Here is a 22371-nt window from a genome sequence, read left to right as displayed (position 1 = left end):
TATAAAAAAGTAGCACTTCATCTCTTTGGTTTTGTTTAATGCTTACTGTCTAAACAGCAAATATGGAGTAGATAACACAATTTCCTTGCTTAAGTTTAGAGATTTATTGGGTAAACGTTTGAATGAAATTGTGCCTCGAATCACCAATAATAGCTTCCACTACTTGTCTTCAATACCACCGAATGAAAAGAAAAATTCCTAACCAAACCAGGTCGAGTCTGCTCTAAAATAAAGCGTAAAGAAACACGATATGAATGTGCTGCTTGTGAAAATAGACCTCCGTTATGTATTGGCGAATGTTTCAGAATGTATCATTCAACAGAATAGGTTTACACTTGAATTTTCATGAAATAAAATTAAATCAATATCAATGTTTTATTTTTATCTGTTTTAAGCTATTTCTGTCTTTATCCGCATTTTTTGTTAGGTTCCCTGGATTTTTAAAATAAAAACTTGAATGTAATATTTTCTGAAATCAAATATGAAGCTAAGAAAAAAAAAAAAAAAAGAACAGACAAAGCCAGTCATGCACAAATGATATTTGAAACAAGTCAGTATAACTACGAGTATTCTCGTAGTTGGCAAATAAATGACGCCAACTTACTACGAGTATACTCGTAGTTGGCAAATAAATGACGCCATCTTACTACGAGTATACTCGTAGTTGGCAGCGAACGTGTTAAATCTTAAGGAAAACAAAAACAGTGACAAGAAAATAGTTATTCCAAGATCTATATATACCACAGGACAATCGTTTAAACCGCGAAAAATGAATAATTAGATTAATAATCGTTTTTTAATGCGGCTAGGAAAATCGTTTTAGTGTCTCAAACGTGGAAGCGAGCATTCCAAGTCGTCATATTTTAGTCGTTTTAATTGACAATTAAATTCAGTGTTGCCAACATTTTTTACATGTGAAATGCCAAAAGCGTGAATGTAAAATGCCATAATAATGCCCTTTTTCATATCGCGGCTGTTTCAAAATGATTCCGTCACTTTATTTTGAACAAATTTCATCAATGAAATCAACTAGTTAATCTTCGGATCGGAAGTCAATAGGTGTTTTTTATTATCCTTAAAAACTCTTGAGGGGCAAAAATTAATTTCAACTTTTTTTCCAAAATAAATACTTTTTCAAGAACTTAAATTTTTCTGTGTCAAAATGCCAAAATAAAGGTAAAAGGCCATAAAATACCATTGGATAAAAAAAAAATGCCAATTTTCCAAAGTTTAGCAACCTATAATGCCATGTGGTTTGATTGAGGAGAGCAGACATAAATATTTGATTCTAAGGCATTTAATTGCCAGTTAATTTGTTTGAGTTGTATCATTTACAATCTGAAAAGGGATATTTTCTCTTTAAAAAACGTGTAAGAGAAAAAAAAATTTTAACAACCAAACATTATCATTGATATTTGTTTTGTTTGAAATAAATTTTCGGTTAAGATCACTACTCCTCAAAAAACGATTCTGACGGTTCGGTTAAATTAAAAGATAAATTTTGGCCAGAGATTTTCTTACGGCTAAAAATTGCATTCTAACCGCTGCTTGAAATTGTCGGTTGTCCTATGGTTACTCTATTTTAACATGAAACGCCGCGCTGGTGAAAAATTAAATTTTTAATAAGGTTTGCTTCGACCATAAATTATTCGACCTATCTTGGAACGGAATTAAATATTGTGACAAAGAGTTATTTTCTATTTTTATTATGTTGTAGACGATTAGATTCGTCGAATTTATGCTGTAAATGGTTCGACCCTTTAAAAGTTCTACTTTTCTTTCTACTTAACATAATTTCTAATGTGGCACAGGACGCCATATAATAAAAACCACATTCAGCAATAAAAACTAAGTTTGAGACTAAGTTTTTACATTCTAATAAGGGGAAATCGAAACTTTTGTTTTGCTCGTCAAATTAATCTGAAATGAGCAATAAAGTTGTAAGATTTTTTCTTCTAAAATAAAAAACAGCAAATGTCTCAGACATGAAATTATGTCAAAATATGTGGAAAGAAAATACTTCTGACATAATTCATGTCGGCAGAAAATGTCTCAGATATAAAGTTATGCCAAAATATGTGGACAGAAAAATGTTTCTGACATAATTTATGTCGGCAGAAAATGTCTCAGATATAAAGTTATGCCAAAATATGTGGACAGAAAAATGTTTCTGACATAATTTATGTCGGCAGAAAATGTCTCAGATATAAAGTTATGCCAAAATATGTGGACAGAAAAATGTTTCTGACATAATTTATGTCGGCAGAAAATGTCTCAGACATAAAATTATGTCAAAGTAAGTGGACAGAAAAATGTTTCTGACATAATTTATGTCGGCAGAAAATGTCTCAGACATAAAATTATGTCAAAGTAAGTTGGCAGAAAAATATTTCGGACATATTTTATGTCGGCAGAAAATGTTTTAGACATAAAATTATGTCAAAGTAAGTGGACAGAAAAATGTTTCTGACATAATTTATGTCGGCAGAAAATGTCTCAGACATAAAATTATGTCAAAGTAAGTGGACAGAAAAATATTTCGGACATATTTTATGTCGGCAGATAATATCTCAGACATAAAGTTATGTCAAAGTAAGTTGGCAGAAAAATATTTTGGACATATTTTTTGTCGGCAGAAAATGTTTTAGACATAAAATTATGTCAAAGTTGGTAGGCAGAAAAATATTTCGGACATATTTTATGTCAATGTAAAATATGTCTGAAAATATGTCGACAGATCTGCCAGACATATTATGCCGTAACAACTCTGGTCTCAGACATGAAATTATGTCAAAATATGTGGAAAGAAAATACTTCTGACATAATTTATGTCGGCAGAAAATGTCTCAGATATAAAGTTATGTCAAAATATGTGGACAGAAAAATGTTTCTGACATAATTTATGTCGGCAGAAAATGTCTCAGACATAAAATTATGTCAAAGTAAGTGGACAGAAAAATGTTTCTGACATAATTTATGTCGGCAGAAAATGTCTCAGACATAAAATTATGTCAAAGTAAGTGGACAGAAAAATGTTTCTGACATAATTTATGTCGGCAGAAAATGTCTCAGACATAAAATTATGTCAAAGTAAGTGGACAGAAAAATGTTTCTGACATATTTTATGTCGGCAGAAAATGTCTCAGACATAAAATTATGTCAAAGTAAGTGGACAGAAAAATATTTCGGACATATTTTATGTCGGCAGATAATATTTCAGACATAAAATTATGTCAAAGTTGGTAGGCAGAAAAATATTTCGGACATATTTTATGTCGATGTAAAATATGTCTGAAAATATGTCGACAGATCTGCCAGACATATTATGCCGTAACAACTCTGTATATAACTTTTAACTAGCAGACTTGATAAAAAAACAAATGATATATGTTCGAACTTTATTTTCTATTTAACAAAGTATACTAACAATACTATTATACAACCCTATTTTAATGCTAAAGATTATACTCTTGCAATTTTTCGAAAAAAATTATCATTTGCGGAAGTTTTGGATAAAGCTTCGAAAAATTATGGCATTCTTTTGAAAAAGCACAGACCTTTTCATAAATATCTGCGACGGAGAATGGAGATTTTTCAAAGCGAGGCAGTGTTTGTAACAATCAAAACAAACTTATCTTTTACCAAAAATTTTGTAGGGTTTAGAGGTTAAAGTGGTGGTATTTTCTCTATTTAGTTTCTAAAATTTAATTTTCATTTACTATGTTATTGTCTAAGGTTAACCCTCCATTTCTGGATTCTTTCCTTTTCTTGAGAGGCACTCTATGTATAGTATTAATGTTGTTGCCTAAAATTAGCCCTCCATTTTTGGATTCTTTCCTTTTCTTGTTAAGGCAGTTATGGAATAATTTTTTAGTTTTTTGTGTTTTTTTTTAAATTTCTTAATAGATATAAGATAAACTTAAATATAAAATAAAATACACTAATATAGTCAAAATAAAAAGGTAATTATTAAAGTAACATTAAGTAAAGAACACTAAATCAGACAAAGTATTTAAAACTCTTTCAACATCAGGAGTTATTTTTTGATATATAAGATATTTTTAAGTTTTTTCTCTCTATTATCTAAATTCTTAGCAAAATCGCTCTAAAGATAGTATGCAGCATCTTTACGTTTCTTCGCTTTACTTCACATGTCAACTCTCTGGTCTTCCTATATATATATATATATATATATATATATATATATATATATATATATATATATATATATATATATATATATATATATATATATATATATATATATATATATATATATATATATATATATAAAAGACTTTATTTAATATATAAGAGTTATTAAAGATTTTTGATATACTTAACTGTGACAATTTTAAATGCTTTTAAATTAGCTTAGCTGTTCAATTTAATTTTTGATAATTGGATCTTGAAAATTTGACAGTAAAGCAGCTACTGAAATAATTTGATTTAAAGAACCCATTATATTCATAGGGATAACATAATCAAATATATGATAACACTTTAACCTCTGTATCATTCTCTCCACATGGATTCTTTCATTTGCAATTTATTGACTTAAAACTATTTCCTCAATAGTAAATTGTTCCCTACCCCTTAAAAATGATGGTAAAACAAGATTAGCACCAAGTGGTCTGAGGTATTCTGCCATGGTCAATCATTACACTTTCACCTGGATTCCATAATGCTTGACTTAAAAATCCACTTTTAATAACAATTTCTTTATCAGAAATACTCCCTGGGTAGGCATTTAAAATAAATGTAAATCCTCCCCCAGGTGCAATTCCTAATAAAACTTTAAATGCTGTGTGACTTTTGTAATCTGAATACATAACTTTGTGCATAAATAGTTTATATGGTGTTTCCACCTTAAACTCTACACAATCAATGATACACTTCACAGTTGGGAACTTTTCCTTCATTGATTGCAGCATTGTTTTCGTAATTTGCTCCATACTAGGCCATATGCAGATTGATCCAAGTCTTACATACATAAAATTTATCCATGTATTTACAGTATTCGAGACTGTTCCTTCTGAAATATTGTATAAAAACAATAAATGACAAAGATCGAAATTCCTGTGTAAACGAGTCAATGTTAAAACAAATGCATCAAGTGGCTTTTATCCTCTTGGAGGTCTGGTGGATGAACTTATTTTTGTTTTTTGGTTATTATATAAAATTATGTTTCTTCAATTTTCACCAGGATCTAAAAATTCTAAAACAACTTTTAAAATGTTAATAGATGAAAAACCAGTATAATGATTACAACTTTCATCATTTTCCATAATATGATCAGTGAAACAGATGCAACGTACACCTAGAAATTCATTACTCCTTTCTAAATCAACCTTTAATATGTGTTTCTCCTTTTCCAGTTCATATATGAGCAATAAAGAAGAATCTACTTCTATAACTGGCATTAAAAATGATGTTGATAAAGAGGAATTTACTTCATTTAGCGGCGGTAACAATAATGTTGATGCAGACGAATCGTCATCGAAATTTTGAAGTTGAGGCCTGCATATTTTCTTTAAACATTGACTGAAACTTGGTGGTTTTCTAGATGTATCTACTACTGAAAAGTTATTCCATGAGTGCAATATCGGCCTAGCACCTTTTATAAGTCTTATCCGTGTACCACCAGGGGTTCTATGGATCATTTCTTGTAAAAAATGCTTTTGACATAATCGAGTAGAATTTGTTATTTTGAAATTCTTTATTTTCTTGTCTTTATTAAGTTGCACCAAATATTCTTATCTCCAGTTTCGGCTGGAAATGTGAAAAAACTAATATTTGTTGAAACTCTAATTCCATCTACAAAATCATAGCTATATGAAAAACATTCATAAGAAGCACATTGCAACCCAGATGATATTGCCATTTTTAAATATCGTTGATTTGTTTTGATTGTTACAAACACTGCCTCGTTTCCACGGAATGCTTTATGAAAAGGTCTATTCGGGAGAAAAACAGTAAAAAATAACCACCGGGTTTGCGTATTCGGAGTATTTAGAATGAGATGTTTAAGTATTTAAAAGAAGAAAAAATATATTTGATAATTTAAGTTATTTTCAAAAGTTGTGTTACTAAAATGTCGAGCCACACTCGACAAAGGAGTAAAAAGGGTTAATTATAAGACTGAAAGACGTTTCTACACACATTTTGTCAGACCGAAGGTAGCAGTATTTGAAGTACCATCAACCATCGCTAGCAACCTTATTTAGATTTAAGCATATCAAGATACAGATAGATTCTAATGCAGCGAAATGGTTGGTAACAAGTCTATTTTCTGATTCAACACACCCAAAAATTAAATTAAAAATCAGGCAAAGTCATTAGCTTTTGTCGCTGGCCGGTGTAACTTAGTCAAAAATTCTATTATACACATTCGTGACTGAAACTCGGTTTTAAAAAACATTAAGAGCATGTCTTTTGTTCACCTTTTTAATGCGGAAAAACAACATAAAAGACGATTTTGAAATATTCAATTTATTTAGCAGGACTTTTCCCTTGTTGTGCTCGGAGAACACGGACGACAAGTTTCTGTTCTTCTATTAAGAATGCACGAACAATTCTATAAAACAGATAATACATCAGTTGTTTTTTTTAAAACATCCCCTCCTACTCTAAAACAAAACCAAGCAGTAATTAATTATCTTACCGTTCCTTGACACACGATGCACATCGGCTTCCACCATAAGCACGCGAAACTGTTTTCTTTGTTTTTGACAATTTAGCAAGTTTCTTTGGTCGCACTGCTTTAATCTAAAATTAACAGTAATTTCAAACTTATTTCCTTCAAGTCAGCTTATTTCTTATCGGAAGTCTTATAAATCTTGTAGGTCAAAAATATTTTTGGGAACAGAAAACACATAGATTACACAGTTAAGTTTTTAAAAACCTGTTACAATGAAAGAATACTTTGATTCAGAAGCATTTAACTTACTCCTCTTAATTTTTCTTTGCAGTCACCACATTTTGGTGTTGTTCCAGCCTTTTTGTTATAAAGGTATACAAGTCTACCTCCTAGAAAAAGAATTAAATTTAAAGAGTGAATTTAAGTTATAAAAAATAATAACAATAATAAAATTTCAATGTTACAAAATAAAAAAACTAAATAGAATACCTGGTGTCTTGGATCTGAAGTGGACAAAGCATAAAAAAGAAAAACAATGCAGCATACACTTTTTTTCATTAAAACTTTTACATTTACAAAATTCTTAAATAACCATTAATAAATAAACACTTAAGTTCTACATTATTCTACTTTAGTTTTAATTTTAGTTTTACTGTATAGCATAACCCCAAAAACAGCTAGTGAACTTCCAAATATGTTAGTAGGTGAGTGCAAGTTTGAGTTTTTGATGGCATTTATTGTAACTTTTACAATGCAATTTCCTGAATCAATTATTGCATAAGAAACTGAAGTAACGTTTCCCAGCAAGGAGAATTTTGTCACATGACTTGTAAAACTTAATATGCCCAGAAACAACATGTATCTTAAAAAAACAGCAAACTCTCCTTTATCCATTAAGCTACTATGTCTTAAAATTGATGGCAAATCAACTAAAGACCAGATTGGAATAACACCAATCAGACCAAATACATGAATGTTGTATAACATAGACAAAGGATCCATATTCAGTTTGGTAGAGAAAAACTTTGAGAAAAACATGCTACATTGACTTGAACAGGTCATTAGAACAGCAGCAAAAATTCCAGAAACATTTACCTCCAACTCAGTCACAGTTGCAATTGTAACACCAAGACTCATCAACATTACAGCAATATACACATAACTACTTTGTTGTTGATTGTAATAAATTCGCGAAAGTAGAATAGTTAATATAGGAGCCAATGTTTTTATCGTCTGTGCATAGAGTATTGTTAACATTAAATTACTCATATGAGAAAAAATGCTGGCAGCAATTTTCAGGGATCCTAACACTATAATAGATTTGTCTTTGAGAATTAAAGTTGAAATCCCAAGAACTTTAAGCAATAAATACAACATAATTACATTGAACAACATGTGTGCTAAGCTGACTGTAATAGGATATGGATATTTGATGTAAAAAGCTTTCTGCGTCATGGATTCAACTGAACTAGTTGCATACCAAAGACAAGTATATGCAGCAATTTTCAAGCTCATAATTATTAACTCTACAATAAAAACTTAACCTATAAATAAATGCATTTCAAGGTAACACAATTCTGAACAGTAAACAATAAATTAAAGCATTCAAACAGCAACGAACCTAATAAATTTATGCTAAGAAATAAAATAACCATAGCAACAATAAAAAGAAGTATTTAATTTCATTTGGTTTATTTAGATCCCTAGTTCTTTTTCATGCGCCATTTTGGCTTTGCACATTCTGGCAGAGGACAATTTTCATCTAGCATATAACCCTTTTTAATATACTGCTGAGTGTCTGGAAAATCAATACACCAAAATTCTGACTGTGTAGCAGGTGGAGGTGCAAACTTATGTTTGTGACGAGAGCAATTTTTCAAGATGTTTTTTAATTCATTTTCTGACAAATTTTCAGAACGATAAAAAGCTTCACATTCTGTGCAGGTGAAACCGCTCAGCTGCTCTCTTGTCCTCTTATCACGGACTACTTCATCATACTTAAAAGATGACATTTTATCTCTAGTTACAGATTCAAGAACTTTTTCTCTGCTTTCATCTATACTTTCTTTAGTTTGTCTTAAAAAATTTTCTTGAGAAGTAACTTTAGATTCAGTAGTACACTCAAATACAGTTGGAACCACAGCTGATACTTTAATATCTGGAGACAGAGCTTTATAAATATCAACAGAACTGTAAGGTTTTTGTGAAAAATTGTTCAATTCAGACTTCATAGCCAGGTTACTACTTTTTGATATTAAAGTCGGACTTGTGGATTTAACAAAATCACTATTATTAAGATCAAAGGAATCATCATTTAAAAACTGAGTATCATTGACAAGCAAAGGTGAACTAGAATTAGAAATATTGACAGGAGTACATACATCATACATTGATTCTGGAAACTGTTCACTCAGTACCACTAGATTATTATTTTTAGAGTTGAAATCAGGAGAGTCAAAAAATATTTTTGAGACATCTTTTTTGCTTTTATAAGCATTAGGACTGTTTTGTTTGTTAGAAAGAGGTGCTTTTTTGCACAAACACTTTTTGTATATTTCTTCCCACTGTGCAAATTTTTTAGCAAAATTCTGTTGCTTTCTTTTTAGCTTAGATTTTAAATGATAAACTTGCTCTTTTAACTCTAGATTACTTTTTCTTAGAGAGACAACTTCTTTTTGTAGCTTAATGCTTTCTTCCATGTTAGAAGTAATTCCAGCATTCAATTTTTCATTTAAATCATTATTTTCTTTTTTTAACTTTTCGATTGCATCTAAATATGTAGTTTGGTGTTGCTCATAAAGAAATTGCACTTTTTTAATTTGTTCCATAAACTGCTTTTTCTGTTCCATGGTTATCACCACCAACCAAAGATAAAGCAGGATCACCTAAAGAAAATCAAAAAGCTTCCTTTAGTTCCTGCTTTATCCTTGATTCAAATTAAGCTGGCTCATTTTTATGTAGAGTTAATACCAATAAGATTATTCTATACATTTTATGGTGGTATTTTTTCAAGTTCAGTGTGAATGACTTCATTTGAAAGTGAGATTAATAAACTTCATGTTAAGAGTGTAGTAACTTTTTAACTATCACTCCTTATAAACACATAAAAAACTGAACTTAAATATAAACAAAGATAAAAAAAATTGTATAAAGAAACTTTAGCTACGATAAAGAAAAATTGCTTACATTCTTCTGCTATTAGAGCTAGAATTATAAGATAGTCGTCTTCGAAGAACCAAGCGAGGTGCCATCTACAAACAATACACTATTTGAAATACTAGAAATATAAATATAATTTTAGTACAACACAGAAATCATATATGAATAAGATTTAAGTGATATTAAAGGATATTATTTATCTATTTTTTAAGGTTACTAACCGTGCCGATTTAAGGACTCTGGAAGTTGAAAGAACTTAGCAATGTTGATTAGTGATAAGTAAGACAATAACAAACATGGGGGGTGCATTTAATAAACTCGCTAAACACAACCCACGGTTATCATGGATTATGATAATGCGAACCTAGCCGACCTAAGAACGCCACTTATATGGTGTGATCAATGATATATTATATATACTAGATGTCTAACTTCGATCCGAAAAGTGAAGCCGTGGAAGCCATTTCTAACTCGGGCAAAAACATGCATTTTTAACTTATATTTCGCACGTCGGATATAGCTTTTGCCCTTATTACAAATGGCGGATTTAATTTGTAAACAAAAAAAGCGGCTTCACTTTTCGTCCAATAAAATCCCGCAAGTTAGGCATCTAGCATATATAATATATCATTGGGTGTGATAGCGTACATCATCAAAGTACCCTGTGATGCAAATTTTGAAATCTTTTCGTTTTTTCCGCAGAAAATAATTTAGTTTGAATGCATCAAGCAGCATAATGGTAGAGCCAAATTTTTGCACGAATTTCTAAGAGTAACTCAACACTTAAGTGATTTCTTCACCTGCAGCGACTTAAAAATCACTGACGAAAAAGGAGATTCTGGTACAGTTCGGATTGTTGCTCACTGCAATGATTTATCAAGTCTTGTGAATCATGTTATTCAATCTTGCAAAAATTCTGGTAGCTATTTTATTAAGCTCGGAATTGATGGGGACAAAGGTTTTCTCAAGTTTTGTCTAACATTGTTGATACTGTGTTAAAAGATGAAACCAGGTCACTGCCAAAAAAACAGCCTCTCACTTAAAGGACTTGCAAAAACATTGAAGTCAAGAGACAAATTTCTGCTGCGGTATCAAAAACTATTGCCAAAATGCGAAGAAAACTTAAAAAAAAAGGTGCAACACCTGGTCAGAAGGCTACCAGTTAATAAAGCAAAAAAAAAAAAAAAAATTTTTATAGATTCTTGAAAACTTCTTAAATTCATTTACTTTCAAAATTAAGTCAAAAAATAACTATTTAAACCCTACTATTTTACATCATAGCACCATTAAATGGCGATGGATTACAATTTAAGACATTTTTTTAAATTTTCTTTAAAAAAAATTTATTAATAAGTAGCTCAATATACTCTTTTAGTACAAATATTCGACAATAATATTTTAAAATGTAATATTAAAATTGTTGATTTTTAAATTAACAGCATTTAAGGATTAAGTTGGTTAAAATTTTCATTAAAAACCGTAAGCTATAATTTTCTGCTCCTTATCTCTTATCTCAAATTATGGTAGAAGTTCTTTAAAGATGCTTACTATTCAGATTAGTTATGTAGCACAACAATATTTCTTTGCACTATGAATGATTATTGTTTTGCTTATACCTTGACTAATGTTGATAAAAATCTTGATGAGCATTTTTGACAGTTTATTCACTAAAGGGCCGTAGGGGAGATCTTTTGTGACTGATGAAATGCTTGAAGTAGTAGAAGGCGATGTTAATTTTAGGTGATACGGTTAAATTTTCAAACCTTTCAGCAAAGTCCGGCTGTAGGATGAATCCAAATCAAGCCTTTTCAGTTAATTGAAACTTTTGAATGCTTCAGTTATGTGAAAAATGTTAGGAACTATGTTTGTATCAGAAAGTTGCTGCAGCACATCCACATTTTTAAAAAGCTTTCTACGTTCGTTTCCGTCGAACAGGCGCCTATGATATAGACTCAGTTAAATGTGGGGGTCAGCTGGTCACTTAACAGCTTCTATACAAGCAGTTTTAAGGATCTTGAAAAGATGATTGATAGCTCTAAGAGGAAATGCAATTCCATCGGTGGGATGATTTCAAAAATCAGAAAGTTGTCAGACCCGCTAATTATTAGCTTTTAAATGACATTGCCTAACACCTCTGCATAGCAACAACCCTGCCAGATTGCTGAAAAGACTCGAGGCTAGATTTGATTGAGCTCGGTGTTAGAAAGTTTCAGATTTGGTAAGACACTTGGATTTAACGTCATAACATGTGCAAAAGTGCATACTTGAGTGGGTTTGAAGTCCACAAATTATATTTGCAACTTTCATGTCAGAAGCCAAAATTAGTTTAATTCCATTTGCATTAATCAGTGACCAGATTTGTTCAATATTGGAGTGAGTTTCTGAATCTTTTAATACCGCAGCAGAAATTTGTCTCTTGACTTCAGTGTCTTTGCAAGTAGCAAAAAGATAACAAAGTTTAAACCTGAACTGCAATAAATCCGTAACCAGTTTACCAATCCGACTGAAATTTTATGTTCAAAGTTTGATGTGGTTATAGGCAACATTTCCAACAATTTTTATCAAATTATATTGAGTGGTTCTAATTCTACAGATTTTTTATTGGCGCACTCTGATGTTAAAATCTTACTCAATTTGAACATTCAAATTAAATTATTTTCCGCGGAAAAAACTAAAAGATTTCAAAATTTGCATCACAGGGTACTTTGATGATGTACGCTATCACACCTTTTAAGTGGCGTTCTTAGGTCAGCTAGGTTCGCATTATCATTATCCATGATAACCGTGAACCGTAAATACAAACCGAAAGAATTCAATTATTAATTTTGCTTAAAGACAATCGCATCGATTTTGGTTGCATCGACACATTTCAACTGTAAATTGGCAATTTAAAATTTTCTTGCCCTAGATTTTGTTTGAAATGGTACATGTAAACATAAAATCGCACATGAGTAGTTAATAACTCCAAAATGTTTTTTTTTATTGAAAGAAATTTGGGAGTTATTACCTACTCATATGCTACTTTAGAGTGACTCCTCGGGTCTTGTACAAACTAGAGTTAAGAACTAACTTTTGAGTATATTCTCAATAGTTTTAACAATTTCTACAGGTTATATTACAGGTTATATTACAGGTTATATTACAGGTTATATTATGGTTGGAAGAACTAAACTCTAGAAGTAAACAATTACAGTTTAAAGTTTATAAAATGAATTCTTTCTAAGACTAACGATAAAAGCATGGCAAGGCAAAAAATTATTTGAATTGAAAGGTTTTATAATAAACTGTTACAATAACTGTTATAATAACTTACAATAAACTGTTACAAACTCCGCGTTATAACTAAAAATACAAAATAAATGTAATATATAACATAAGTATTAATTAAAGTTTGTATGCAAAAACGTCTAAAACAAAATCAAACATGCATAAAAATGAAAACTGAATCTTAACAAGATCTTGTTTCGAACAGGCTTAGGATGATTTCTAACGATGAGCAAAAGAAATTAAGCGAAATTATGTTTTCTTTAAATGGGTAAATTAAAAGATTACAAACAGTCTTTTATTAATGAAATGCTACATGCAAAACGTTTCTGGGGATTGTAGAAGAGAAAATACAAATAGCTGAACAAGGAATTTGACACAATTTAATAACACTTGGTAAAACTAATTGTTTAAAAAAACAACCTTAAGCTAGACGGAAGTCATATTTAGTATAGAGTTATGAAAAATGACGAATAATGAGCAGAGAGGAATTTTACTACCACTATTTTCGTTAAAAAAAATCAAAGTAGAGAGTTAGTTCCATTAGTTCAAATGAAACTAATCTCTAGAGTTGTGGACGAGCAGCTCAATCCCAATTAGCCTTCCATTAGTTTTGTATTCTACCGAAAAGCAATCACAATAACATGCAGCTATGAAAAGCTATAAAGCTCTTCGCTTTAAAAGTAACATTTTCTAATTTGGATAAATTTTAGTAGTTGCTTTTTTTATTTTTAAGCATGTATTATATTAGAGGAAATATAAAAAAATGTCAGAGAGAATATGCTTTTATTAGAGAGAATATAGTTTTATATTAGGGATACCCAAGATAAAGAATTGGCGAAGATTTTTGATTTAAGACCATTTTCTTCAACACAATTTACTGCTACTGTTCGACCGATAAATTTACCACTGTTTCCAGCTTTCAATATTGATGATGTCATAACAACTTTTTTCAAACAGGAAAAATAGAAGAAAAAATTTGAAATTTTGTGCATTGATAAGAGTATTAGCAAACCAAAACATAAACTGACAATTAATTTGACAATTGGGGAACTTATAACGTCAATGATTTATAATGGGTAACAAATAAAATTTTTCAGTAAATTAAGTTACTCGAAAAGCCATTTTTATTCTGAAATTTATCATTGAAAAGCTATAAGAAAAACATTTATATTTTCAAATTTATTAAAACAGATAACTCCAATAATAGCAGTTCCACCTTTTTATTCAAGGTATGTCTTATCTGAATAATACTGAAGAACCAAAGAATAATTTGACATTGATTTAATTGTTCATACACAAACTAATTCCTTACTACAATTTCTTTTTTCTATTCTATAAAATTATAATATATATATATTTTTAACATTACTTATAAATCAAGAGCCTCATAGAAAAGAATTAAACTACCTTAGTGTTGGAGTACCTACAAATTGGTGCTACCTACCGTCAACATACTAATTTGCTTAAGTTACTCCTCCCCCTCCCCCCCCTTCCCCCCACATACACACCCACACACTTAAAATGCATTTGCCGCCCCAAACATTGATCATTATATTAGCGGTGGTTGAAATGCAAAATATATAAAAAAAATAATCATCTTAAAGTAATTAAATTTTGAAGTAGCAACTTTATAGAAGTTTAACATCTAAATATATATATGAGACTTAAACTTTCATTTCAGGTTAAGATGATTTAGTCAGAATTAATACATTTTGAACTGTTTGGTAAAGAACATTTTGGTTAAGATACATATTTTAGAACAATTGAACCTCAAATTATCTATGGCAGTTAAATACTTTCCACTTAATCAAGATAAACGCGATTTAAACGAGATAACATTAAGATTAACAGAAAGAAAATCACTTTTTTTTTTTTTTTTTTTACATGATTACTTTTGTACATGATCTTTGGAATAAAATTTTATTTCAAAAAAACATTCGCAAGCGTTGATTTTTGAATTTCATGAACGGTAATTTTTGAAAGTAAGAGATTTCTCCAGATAACCATTAACTTTTAGCCTACATTTGCGATTTTACGCACCGTGCAAGTCAGCTTAGAACATATGCTTTTCTCTTCTAAGAGAAAAAGGGAGGCAGATGGATGCAGTTTTATTTGAAAATGAGATTACTTGAGGACGCGATAGTTGAGAGTAAGCTCGGAACTGCTTCTCCAAACAAATTGACGAATGGTTCGCAAATCCATCTTTGGATTCAGATGCTAAAATTTGTGGGATAAAATAAATTTTTTTTATGGCTATAGTTCAAAACTAAACCGTATACTAAAAAAATAGAAATAAAAAGTTTTCGAATTAAAGTTATTATAATCTAAAAAATAAACCTCGTCATTGCAATAGAGCTCAATCTTTGCTTCAGCGATAGCTGCCAGCTCCTCGGCAAGAATTGTGATTGGTTTATCATTTTCAGAAAGGATATACTTCTCGTACACATGCTCCATGATTTTCTTTACCTGAAGCATATCACTAGCAGTCAAACGATCTCTAAAAAAATATTTCTAAAAAATCCAATTTAAAAAAAAAAATTTTTTTTCTTCTTATCTTAATCACTTTTGGGATGATTTACAAGATTTTTGATATTCTATTTACTTTTTCGAAAGAATTATTAGAAATTTTTAGCTAATTACCTTTTGTTATTTTTGGAACCATTACTTAAAGGTGCTAACATGAACGTTATCTTGTTAAACTTTGGTTGTACTTTCTAAAAACGAACATATCGTATATATCTCTTTGGTTGTACTTTCTAAAAACGAACATATTGTATCGTATCTCAATGAACGTGCACACCTCGATGAACATTAAATTATACCAACATCACTTAAAAAACTCTACTGTAGCTAACATACCTTGACAATAACATCATGTACCCACGATGGTACTGTCTCTGACAGAAGAGCAGACTCGTTTTCCCCGCTTGCATCTCCAACTAATAAACGGAAATATGTACGTCCACATCCACCACCTTCTCCAAAAACCAAAGGTGTGTGCAACGGAATGGAGAAAAACCCATTACAAGGTGACTTCTAAATAAAACTTATATGTACACCTCATTTTTATAAAAACCAGTCTTATCTCTTTAAAATCAATCTTATCTCTTTAAAACCAATCTTATCTCTTTAAAACTCTGCAAAATACAAAATTTAATTAAAAGGTCGAACACTTACCTCATTAATTTTGAGACTAATATCAGATCCAGTGACTGGAGAACAATAAAATATTAAAATTAATATTTAATTTTCTACAAAAGTTAAAAAGAAAAGCTCTTAAAATTAAAGGCATCCTTTGGGGATATCATATGAGAAGTTAACACGCAGTTACCAAGAAGAGAAAGTGCTGTGGAGTTCTTTTCTGCAAAGAAAAACTCACCTATTTCTTCTGCTTCTTTTTCTAACGTTTCAGTTAAAGTTTCTGCTGCACGACGAGATTCTGGCCATTTTTCAAGTAGAGCTTGAAGCAACAATACACCATAATTGACTAAAACACAATTAAAATTTTCTTCTTTTCAGAAAATTATAACGAATAATACAAGAAAGGTCAATTAAAACTACAAGAAAGGGTCAATTAAAATAATTCAAATAATTTAAGTCGAAGTGTAAACTAATAGTCACTTACTGAATTTTTGTTCATTTTGAACTGAAAAGGAAAATAGTTTTAGAATATATGACAATTACTATCTAATGTAGAATATTGTTATCTAATTAATCTTAACTCCTAGCAAGTAATATTTTACAAAATTATACAAATACAAAGAAACATTTTACTTTATCAAACTTTTAAAAAAAATACTGAATACTGAAATAAAAATATAGAAAAGCATAACGAAAAACAACAAACCTTTGGAAACCTCTTCAACAAAAAGAGAAGGGACATCCTCAGTGACCATCCAGCCAGAGAAACAATCAGATTCATCAAGTGTGATTGTCAACATCTAGAAAATGAAAGCATCAGAAACATGTATAACAACAATTATCTTTTTTAAGAAAATATTTAATCTATATAGGATGTAACAACCATGATTAAACTCTTGTATCTAAATCAAATCCAAAAATATTTAACCCAAATAACTTTTAAAGAAAAAATTTTGCTTAAAATTTTAAATACAAAATAACGAAGGAAATTTTTCAAATCATCAAAATATCCAAACACTGCTTTGTTTAAGTAGCAACATAAAATTTGAAAAAATATTTACAATAAATTAACTATTTATTATGAGTAATTTTGAACACTGTATCAAATTTATATAAAATTACTCCAGTTTTGGCATCAACAGTAAACCAATTAGGTACAAAAACCCTGTCATGATGTTTCATACATTCATCTTCAAAGCTGACTTTTCCATAGTTGATCAATTTTCTTGCCTATAAAAAGCATAAATATATAGATAAATAAAATAGATAAAAAGCAGATTTAGATTTCTAAATCTTAAAAGTAGTCATAAAAAATACACAATCAAATGATCAAATTTTGATCATCGATCAATCATGTTAAAATCAATAACAGGTTGCTATTGCATATTACCTGAAGTATATCCCAAAGCACAACATCTCCAACAGTATCTTTAGTAAGTATATGGCGCTTGTTGTTGCAAACATGTATATCTTTTATTCCAGGAGCTCCTAACATCAAGAAACTTTGTGTTCAAATACAAAAACAAAACATAGAAAGTCGTTTTAAGGACCATGGTTTTAAGATTGAAACTAGATCTGAAATAAATGTAAGTTTAGGATTAAAGTCACAAAAAAGCCTTAAAACCATCATTACCCATAATTACTTTACATCCTTTATCAGCAGAAGGAAATGAATAAAGCTCAACTCCAGACTCTGATACTGATACTGAATCAGGGTAAATCACTGGCTAAAACAATAAAAAATAATTCTTGTACTGTACTATTATACAATAATTTTACATTTAATGGGTACCAAGAATTAAAATGTCAACTTGAACAGTCAAACAATTGTTTATAATTGCAAAATATTACTAAGATTACCCTAAATAAGTTAAAATGAGCAATTATCTTATTTACCCAAAAACCATTTAGACAAACAAATTTGAAACTGTTTTTAAATTGAATATAAAATTTTGATTGTTTTTGAGGTTGGTATTCAAAGACTGCCAACCAACTGCTTTGGACCTTCAAATTCTTGATCACAAAATTGTTTTTTCAGTTTTTTTGATACAGCTAGTTTTTGATCAAGAATTATCCTCCTTATTTTTTGATACAGCTAGTTTTTGATCAAGAATTATCCTCCTTATTTTTTGATACAGCTAGTTTTTGATCAAGAATTATCCTCCTTATTTTTTGATACAGCTAGTTTTTGATCAAGAATTATCCTCCTTATTTTTTGATACAGCTAGTTTTTGATCAAGAATTATCCTCCTTATTTTTTGATACAGCTAGTTTTTGATCAAGAATTATCCTCCTTATTTTGTAAGAACATTGAACATTAGTCACTTCATGCTGAGACATCAAACAATGCCTTCAAGCAAAATATTTACCCGGAAGGCAAGACTATTAAAAGAATTTTTTTTAAATTATGGTTTACAAGATGTTTGCATTAGTTTCAGTTATGCAAACTTCTAATAAACCAAAATTAAAAAGTAAATTACTTACCCAACAGGTGAGATCTGAATTTGTTGTTGCTACCCATAATCCAGGTGGATTTTCAACCAACTGCATCTTAAGAAAAATATGAAACTTAAAATTAAAAAAACAACAAAAAAAGACAATTCCAAAAATTCAATACAATATCAACAGCATGACTCAATGTACACAAAAACTTTGAGTACATTAAATTGCTCAGTATTCAAGTAACGCATCAGTGTCAGAGAGAATTGATACTTATGTATCTTATAAAAAGGTTGTTTAAGAAGATATTATTTTTATGGCAAAACCTCTTTAAACTTTTTTGTTGCTTATTGGCAACAAAAAGTTTAAAGACCTTAAAGTGTTAAAGAACCTTATTACATATGATCATTGAATACTATGCAATACAAAACATTTTTTTGCTGCCACAAAAAATTTTTTATAATATTAGCAGGTTCAAAGCCACCATTCTTATTGTCCTCTACATAGAATGAGATGGGGATGTGTGTCAAATATTTCAATTTCCCTGGTCAAGTTTTTACTGGGCATATTGTTTTAAAGATTGGCCTAAAGAAGTCAGTGTAAGCAAAAAATAACTCTTAGGTTACATTATTGATCTGGGAATGAATTATATTTTATATAGATTGTTATAAGTGTACTATATTCTATCAAATATTATAAGGTACATTTAAATGTACATTATCTATTTGATAGAGAATATATATCCAAAGTGAATATGCTGACCTGCTGATAGTAATAAACATAATTGGTTGCATAACAAAGACTATTGTCATTAATTCAAAATCATGAGTAGCTTTGACCCACTGCTTTGCTGCTGTCTAGAATTTGTAAAAATACAGTTTTATTTTGTGGTTTGCCAATTTATCAAATTTTTAACAACAAATATACTTTTTAGGTATGAAACCTACTCTTGCATTGGCAAACCCTTCTTGTGTTGTATACTCTTGTATTGGCAAATACTTCTTGATAATAGAATAATAAACAAAGAATTCCTGAATCAAGTTGTAGATAGAAACAAATTTGAAAGGTAAATAACAAATTTACCAAATTTATACTTCATATTACATATTTATTTACTTTTTCATAAAGTTATCTTTTTATTCCAGAATTGCAACAGTCTTTTGCAGATAGTTAAAAGTTTTTTCATTTCTATGCAAGGAGTTAAGCATTCAGATCATGGCCTTGTCATTGACCAGAACAGAAGAATAAAGTGATGAACTATAAAGATGAACCAGAACAGAAGCATGAAGTGATGAACTTGTGCAGTATATTATACATGCATAGTTTTTGATCAAAAGATCATAGAAATTTAAAGATTTTAATAAAAGAAAGAAATACTTTTAAAAAAACACCACAATTCACGAGGGGGATCAGGTGGACAAAAATTAAAAAACAAACTTTTTGCAAAATTTTTTTTGATTTTTTTTTAACATTAAACACTCTAAAAAAAAAAAATCAAAAATGTAAATTTCCTAGCATGTTTCTAAGATATTAGATGTCAAAGTTGAAAATGAACAGAAAAAGTGCTTTTTGCTGCAAAAGCACACTTCACCTCAAACAAGTTTTTGATCAGTTTTTGATCAGAATAACCTTGTTAGACAGATAAAGCAATAAGTTTTCCAAAAAATATAGTTTTTGTAGTTTACTGGTAAATAAAACACCAAAAAATTAAAAAACAAGAAAAAGTAAAAAGAAAAAAAGAAATCTAAACTTTGTAAATCAGCAAATTTTTTTTCCTGCTTTTTCCCAGGCTAAATTTGTTATCAGGCTAAATGTTATCTTTGGGTCAAGTTTAGGATTTATACTAACAAGTTCCAAAGGAAAATCCTTTGAAAAATATTGATACCAGTTTGCACCAAATTGCACCATTCGGAAACTTTCAGTCTAACTTCTATAATATTCATTTAATTCCTGAGTGAATTGATACTCACTATTAAAATGCTAAGTTGCTTTTTTAAAACTTTACTTCTAATTGCTTTTAAACAATTTTTTACCTATGTTATGCTAGTATTAATGATATTTTTTAAATATTCAATTATATATTGATGCCTGCTTTTTATGGGTCATAGTAACTATCTTCAAACTGTTTTTTTGTTACCTGTATCGGTATATGTCATGCTAGAAAACAATTACAAGCAGATAGTTTCATGATGTCTTCTATAATGCCATGAATAAATCAGACCCACTTAGCTCAATTTGGATAGTAAAAAGAGGACAGAAAAAACAGCTCTAGATTATCCTGACCTTGTAAACAGTTTCATAATATTTAAAATATCTGTAAACTGCCCAATAAACAATACTAGAGGAAACTTATGAAGGATAAATGCATTAGAGAAACTTATGAAAGATGTAGATAAAATTGAAGATTTTGTTTGTGATGATATTGAAAGAGAATAATGTTTGTACAATTCTTTAACTATCATAATTATTTAATCATTATGAGGTAATAAAGGTGGAGTATTTCAAGAATAAATGAAGTTGTACATAAATTGGGAGAAGGAGCTTTTACTTGTAAAAACCTTTACTTGTAGATTACACTATTAAAACTTTCTTGAACTGAATTGCTTTTTTAATCAATCATCTCCAACTACCTTTATAAGTGATTTTAGTAATTCAAGTTAAAATGGAACCAAATTCAATAACTTTTAACAAAAACTTATTAACAATAACTTAAATTTTTATAAGTTCAACATTAACTTCAGTCAGAAATACAACTTAAAAAAATACCGAAAGTACAGGAGCTTTTTCTTCAAACAACTGCACAGGATTATCATCTAACTTTAAATTAGTAAAGAACACTTTTTTGTCTTTACCACTCGAGTAAAAATAATTGAAGTTCTCATCTGTCAATAGAGTCCAGACTCCAGCCTCATGCATTTTGTAAATTGCTATGCATCTTTGCTGTCCAATAGACCATAATCTGACAGTTCCATCAGAACTACCAGACAAACACTATAAATAGAAAAAAATTGTTTTACATAATTTGTATTTAAAATTTCTTAAATTAATAAACACCTGGATTACAGAAGTGAAAATATAAGGACAAGTTTTTATGTAATCTATTTATGCTTCACATCATAGAATAGGGGTAACAACTTTTACTTCACACAAAAATCAACAAATCAAAAAGATAAAAATATGTGGGTACAAATGGATATAACTGAGCAAATATGTTTGCAGATCAAAAAAATAATTTGTGTAATGATTTCAGTGCTTATTGCTTAACAAAGTTTAAGAACTAAATGTTCAATGTTTACTTTATTACTCAGTTTTTGTTAGATTTCCAAGAGAAATCTTCTAACAAAAAACTGAATAATAAAGAAAAACCTCAGTTCCATCGGAAATCTTCTAACAAAAACTGAATAATAAAACCTCAGTTCCATCAGCTTTCAGGACAACTGTCTTTACATTATCAAGGTGACCTTTTAATTTCATCAGCTTTGTACAAGTTCGTGGATCCCAAACACGTAAAGCCTGATATAAATGTAAAAGTTTTTTCAAATACTCAGTACAATAAAGTTAACTTTTTAATTAAAATGTGGTCAAAATTTGTTTGCGTGATGTTCAAATGGTACTTCTACTTAGACCAATAACTTACTATTTATTTATCAATTACCAAGTTCCACTAATTTAATGTATCATAACCTGTTTTGTAACCAAAATCAATACGAAGTCAAAAAACTATT

At 29.6% G+C, this 22371-nt stretch overlaps 4 protein-coding genes across 11 annotated transcripts in view; all 4 read right to left on the bottom strand.

Moving 5' to 3' along the window:
* Window positions 1-4391: 4391 nt before the first annotated feature.
* On the bottom strand, window positions 4392-6328 carry LOC149888759 (uncharacterized). The gene has a single exon (XM_090087650.1). It carries the CDS (start codon window positions 5661-5663, stop codon window positions 5193-5195), a length of 471 nt encoding a protein of 156 aa, XP_089943776.1. The 5' UTR covers window positions 5664-6328; the 3' UTR covers window positions 4392-5192.
* Window positions 6329-6476: 148 nt separating this feature from the next.
* Window positions 6477-10288, bottom strand: LOC145188812 (large ribosomal subunit protein eL34-like). Of its 4 annotated transcripts, none has more exons than XM_080065302.2 (6): window positions 10021-10258; window positions 9827-9891; window positions 7130-7143; window positions 6950-7029; window positions 6665-6768; window positions 6477-6577 (listed from the first exon to the last, which is right to left on the bottom strand). In XM_080065302.2, exons 2-6 carry the CDS (start codon window positions 9889-9891, stop codon window positions 6493-6495), a joined length of 348 nt encoding a protein of 115 aa, XP_079921428.2. In that variant the 5' UTR covers window positions 10021-10258; the 3' UTR covers window positions 6477-6492. The 4 variants fall into 4 exon arrangements, with proteins under 4 accessions (XP_079921428.2, XP_089943774.1, XP_079921427.2 ...); XM_090087648.1 differs by having other exon boundaries at window positions 9827-9917; window positions 10021-10080; XM_080065301.2 differs by lacking the exons at window positions 6477-6577; window positions 6665-6768; window positions 6950-7029; window positions 7130-7143 and adding an exon at window positions 8304-9525 and having other exon boundaries at window positions 10021-10288.
* LOC149888758 (solute carrier family 35 member E1-like) lies at window positions 7177-8164 on the bottom strand. Its single transcript, XM_090087649.1, has one exon. The coding sequence runs from the start codon at window positions 8153-8155 to the stop codon at window positions 7262-7264; it is 894 nt and encodes a 297-aa protein (XP_089943775.1). The 5' UTR covers window positions 8156-8164; the 3' UTR covers window positions 7177-7261.
* A 4625-nt stretch (window positions 10289-14913) lies between the features above and the next one.
* Window positions 14914-22371, bottom strand: part of LOC145188986 (WD repeat-containing protein 48-like) — a 13126-nt gene continuing 5668 nt past the window's right edge. For 3 of the 5 annotated variants that reach the window (XM_090086837.1, XM_090086838.1, XM_090086842.1), the window contains 14 exons: window positions 22058-22159; window positions 21413-21637; window positions 18692-18757; window positions 17841-17934; window positions 17598-17695; window positions 17330-17437; window positions 16914-17007; window positions 16692-16712; window positions 16446-16553; window positions 16244-16278; window positions 15926-16102; window positions 15707-15780; window positions 15404-15563; window positions 14914-15283 (listed from right to left, as the gene is read on the bottom strand). In XM_090086837.1, coding sequence (XP_089942963.1) covers window positions 15191-15283; window positions 15404-15563; window positions 15707-15780; window positions 15926-16102; window positions 16244-16278; window positions 16446-16553; window positions 16692-16712; window positions 16914-17007; window positions 17330-17437; window positions 17598-17695; window positions 17841-17934; window positions 18692-18757; window positions 21413-21637; window positions 22058-22159 — 1455 coding nt within the window. In that variant the 3' untranslated portion in view covers window positions 14914-15190. Of the gene's footprint in view, window positions 15284-15403; window positions 15564-15706; window positions 15781-15925; window positions 16103-16243; window positions 16279-16445; window positions 16554-16691; window positions 16713-16913; window positions 17008-17329; window positions 17438-17597; window positions 17696-17840; window positions 17935-18691; window positions 18758-21412; window positions 21638-22057 lie in introns of all 5 variants that reach the window. The other 2 variants (XM_090086840.1, XM_090086841.1) reach the window with 2 other exon arrangements.

This window comes from Hydra viridissima, unplaced genomic scaffold (assembly GCF_058129835.1).
Source record: "Hydra viridissima isolate aposymbiotic clone 2 unplaced genomic scaffold, HvirCarnegie_v1 scaffold_5, whole genome shotgun sequence".
NCBI classification, from domain to species: domain Eukaryota; kingdom Metazoa; phylum Cnidaria; class Hydrozoa; order Anthoathecata; family Hydridae; genus Hydra; species Hydra viridissima.
The sequence above is the reverse complement of the archived record's forward strand: the minus strand, read 5'-3'. Positions and strand labels throughout refer to the sequence as shown.

Bases quoted from the DNA above. Each gene is read 5' to 3' on its own strand.
- LOC149888758 (XM_090087649.1), bottom strand. From the start codon at position 8,155: ATGAGCTTGAAAATTGCTGCATATACTTGTCTTTGGTATGCAACTAGT.
- LOC145188812 (XM_080065301.2), bottom strand. From the start codon at position 9,489: ATGGAACAGAAAAAGCAGTTTATGGAACAAATTAAAAAAGTGCAATTT.
- LOC149888759 (XM_090087650.1), bottom strand. From the start codon at position 5,663: ATGATCCATAGAACCCCTGGTGGTACACGGATAAGACTTATAAAAGGT.